General features: G+C 45.2%; 1 protein-coding gene across 2 annotated transcripts; it reads right to left on the bottom strand.

The window, feature by feature from the left end:
• Positions 1-460: 460 nt before the first annotated feature.
• On the bottom strand, positions 461-3,975 carry zfp36l2 (zinc finger protein 36, C3H type-like 2). 2 transcript variants are annotated; one of them, XM_080782588.1, is made up of 2 exons: positions 3,656-3,975; positions 461-3,396 (listed from the first exon to the last, which is right to left on the bottom strand). In XM_080782588.1, exons 1-2 carry the CDS (start codon positions 3,743-3,745, stop codon positions 2,158-2,160), a joined length of 1,329 nt encoding a protein of 442 aa, XP_080638714.1. In that variant the 5' UTR covers positions 3,746-3,975; the 3' UTR covers positions 461-2,157. The 2 variants fall into 2 exon arrangements, with proteins under 2 accessions (XP_080638714.1, XP_080638713.1); XM_080782587.1 differs by having other exon boundaries at positions 461-3,399.
• Positions 3,976-4,188: the final 213 nt, after the last annotated feature.

Consider the following 4,188-nt stretch of genomic DNA (forward strand, 5'->3'; position numbering starts at 1 on the left):
TTGAAAAGCGTAAGACGCTTTAATAACGATCCATTCACACAGCTTATCCATATGTACCAGGCCTATGTACATGGATGTGTGGGACAGAGGGCAGGATTCGTGACTGAGATCTTCACTGGAACTTGTGAAAATATTACTGGTCACTACTGTGACCAAATGTGTAGGACAAGGGCATGCGACAAAGCCCTGAGCCAAGTAGTATAGGCCAAGGGTTGGGTCTTGCGACCCTACTGTGCTCAACTACTATCTAGGAGGGCCATGTCAAGGACAGGGAGGGATAAACTGTGGATACACAGCTCTAGAGTTTCTCATGTGGAGGTAGAAAATAATTGGTTTAGACTTTAGTTTGTGAGTAACGACATCTAAAACAGTAAACATAGGGAGCTAATATCAAACTCATAGGAAACCAGGTGTCTTGATATGAACTTGAGAATCATGAAAGTAGACCAGTACCATGCCATTTTTTCCAAAATGATTTTTTATTGGGAGAACTACAAAAATGTACAGTACAAAGTTAACAGTCTCACACTCAATTTGTAGTGAACTGACTCCCCAAAAATAATTATATTACAACTTATGTTGTCTTTTTGTCCGTTTGTTACATTCAAAAAGCTTTACTTCTGATAAAGTAGTCAAAAAGTACATAGTGCGCATCCCCTGTACCTTACTATGTACAAACCAAACATGTCCAACCACTTTCCCCATCCAGCAAATTTCTCAAGACTCAGACTCAATTCAATCTCAAAGAAAAAGAGGGAAATCTAAATCAAAACAAGTGTGGAGGAATGGGGACTTAGAAAAGGTTACGGTTGTTGCGCTAAGAGTGTCTCATGATGAGTGGTAACAACCTTAGAAAAAACAAAAACAAACGTAATTCGGAATCCAACACTACATTCAGTTCAACTGTAAAAAGATAACATGGTAGGAAAAAAAATACTTTATTTGGTTAATCATAAGGCATGTCAAGATGGTGTGAACCCCATAGGCACTACAACAATAATACTGGGGCACAAGGGATTGCTACATTCTTTAGCACGTGGCTGGAATCACAGTGTGACCTCGTGCAAAACAGATAAACAAAATAAAAAAAAAATAAAAAAATACTTTTTGGTTAATTTATTGACTTGGGTTCTTTGTCACTGAAGTCTGATCTAGATAGTCATAAAAAAAAGTAAGGTTTGGACGGTCTGTACAACCACATCGTTTATACATTCTACTGAAACATCTAAATAGGGATTTCAAAAACGCCTTCCACAGAGCAACTGACACGCAACCTCAGGAGCAAAAAACAGCAACCACGCAAACTTTAAACGTAAACAAGGAAACAAAATTAATGAAATAAATATCACATACGTTCTCTTAAATTAAGATCTTTTTTTTTTACTCATTTACAATAAAAATAACCAAGTGAAGTTACAAAAAAAAAGAGAAAAACAATATATATATTACTGTGAAAAGAACATACACTCCACTTTTATGCAGATTAATAATGGCGATCATAATTTAAACATAAAAGAATATAGATCTATTGCTTCATCATACTTGATAAATACAGTATGGACACAAATTACCAATGTAGCCTATACTTTTTCACAAGATAATAAATAAGTTAAATAGTCCATAGCCAGTTACGCACCGCTATGTAATCACTCAAAAAACAGCTAAAAAAATATATATTCAACCATGAGCAGTGATTTCCCCAAACAACCAAACTCAAGAGTGCTTTTAACCAAGCAACAAACTTAGACTAACCAAAATAACCACTGGGTGGCGCTGTGAGACAGAATAATACAGTTCTGGAATGGAACTTGAAGCTTTCAGGGAAAGAAATATATTTGAAGAAAGAAAAAAAATGTTACTTTGTGTCAAGGCATATTCTTGGCAGGATGGAGGAAATCTGAAACCGCTTACAGTCTCTTCTTGTCAAGTCATGTTACACATCTATCCCAGGAAAGTGTGACTTGCCTGATAGAGCAAATGGACTGCCAAGAAGTGCAGCCCTTAGGCAAGGCACTGATGGAATGCCTTCTGTTGCTATCTACTTTTATACAGCTATCATATTACATAGAGGAAAAAAGAAAACTAATGCCAGGTCAAGGGTACTTTTCATCCGCTGAAAAAGATAAAGAAATAAATGAAGAAAAAAAAAAGGATGATTTAGTCATCTGAAATCGACAGCCTGCTGAAGATTGGCAAACGTCTTCCAGCATCCAAACTTGGAGACTCGGAGCCGCTGAGACTCCCAGAAGAGCTGAGGGACCCGCTCGCATAGCTCTCCCGGTCAGAGAGGGAGTCAGGCGGGCTGGGAGGAGGGTCGAACACCGGCGACTCGTTCAGGCGTCGCAGGGCCTGCAAGTTCTGCAACTGCTGCAAGTGGCTCATGTTGTACGACGTGGGCGACGGGGGGCACATGTTGCTTTGAATGTTCCCATAGTAGGCACCGTTGGAGTGGTTGGCGTAGCCGTTAGCCTGGTTGTGCACGGCCAGTGGGGCGAGTAAGGCTTTTAGGTCCTGCCCGGGGAAAGGGAAGGCACTGTTGACACAGGACAGGGTGTTGGGTGACAGCACGTCCTCATAGAAGTTGGGAGAGCAGGAGGTGGAGGGCGGCGGCGGAGTGCGGGACGTGGGGCTGTCTAGCAGGGGCGACTCGAGTCCATGGTGGGTGGAAAAGCCAGAGAAACTCAGGCTGTGGTGAAGCTTTGGTCTGTCCCTCTGGTTGTAGCCGGGCTGCTGCTGCATGACGTCCCTCTGGCCGTAGCCACAGAGGTCCCGAGCCGATTTAGGCTCCCCCTGCATGTTGGCGTTACTCGGGGCGGGTCTGCGCTCGTCGGCGTTGTGGATAAAATGACAGCGGGGACCGTAGGGGCAGAAACCGATCGTGTGAAAGGTGCGGCAGGGCTCCGTTTTGTACTTTGGGTGGCGAGACAAGCTCCGCAGCTCGTGGTAGCCGTGCGCGAACTGGCATTTCTCCCCATACTTGCACGCCCCGTTCTCCTCGAAGGGCCGACACAGCTCGGTCTTGTAGCGGGTGGAGTTGATCTGAGAGGCGGGCTTCTGCTGCTGCAGGAGCTGGAGCTGCTGCTGCTGCTGCCCGCGGTCCATGCTGCGGTCACCGCTCTCACTGTATGCACGGTCACGAAACTTGTTCTCCTTGTTCATAAGGGCAGTGGCACTGAGGCTGTTGTTGCTCGGCGCGCTCTCCTTCAGGTTGCTGTAGGAGCTCATGGAGTATTTGTTGCCGTTGTTCATCGAGTCCGTGTTGCTGGCAGAGTTTCTGCGGAAAAATCCCGGCGTGAAAGAGCTGCTGGAGCCGGTGGTATTCACCGGAGCGCCGACCGCTTTCTTGTCCAGCATGCTGTTGATGTGGATCGCGTTCATGTTCAGGCTTTTATCTTGCTGCTGGGGAGGAAAGAAAGAGACATAATTAGCAATGCAACTTAAGAAATCAATCGTTAAGGCGGCCAGTAACTAAACTTTTCACAGCGTTGCAAAGCAACAGGCTGGTGGTAATAATGGCTAGTGGCTAACTAACGAGGATCGTGCTGCATTCAAAAAGGTACTGCATTCAGGGACGCAATCAAGCAATCCAGCCGCGTTTAATTACGTTTCCACAATGCAGGCTGTCAACATGTTCGGTTCCATGACAGCAATTTACCTTGTAAAGCATGTCGATGTCGTAGAAAGCGGACAGGATGGTGGTAGACATCTCGTTTCCCGAAGTTTGATGCCGCTCTATCTCTCTCATGGAGGACCAACCGCGATCCTAGTACGCACGGAGCGACTGGAGTAGATTGTGCCACGACTGGTTTTCGGGAAAGTTTAGAAAGTTCTTAAAAAGTTTTTGCGTGCAAGTCCAGTGGCGGCGGCGGTGAGAATAGGAGGAAAGGGGGTGGAAATAGCTTTGTGTTCTTTCTTGTGTTGTAGATATTTTTCCTCCGGTAGAAGCGCTGAGCCAGAGTGCTTCACTGACGGCGCTATGCGTGCACATGTATATAAATGCTCCGTGCGCTCAAGCTTTCAGGGAGGGGCATCACGGGCTTGAAAGTTGTAACCAAACTTTTCTCCTCCTCCAAAATCTTCCATTCAGTGGTTGGCCGCCTATTCTTACACCCCGCCTTGTAATACTACCCCCCCCCTCCCCATCTCCCCCCTTAAAAGAAAAAAACTTTTTTTATCACACAACGAACT

Source organism: Protomyctophum bolini (assembly GCF_963924005.1).
Source record: "Protomyctophum bolini genome assembly, chromosome: 14".
NCBI classification, from domain to species: Eukaryota; Metazoa; Chordata; class Actinopteri; order Myctophiformes; family Myctophidae; genus Protomyctophum; species Protomyctophum bolini.

Excerpts from the sequence above, each read along its gene's own strand:
- zfp36l2 (XM_080782587.1), bottom strand. The coding sequence starts at position 3,745 with ATGAGAGAGATAGAGCGGCATCAAACTTCGGGAAACGAGATGTCTACC. Across the intron at positions 3,400-3,655 it reads ACATCGACATGCTTTACAAG|CAGCAAGATAAAAGCCTGAA; the intron begins GTAAATTGCTGT and ends TTTCCTCCCCAG.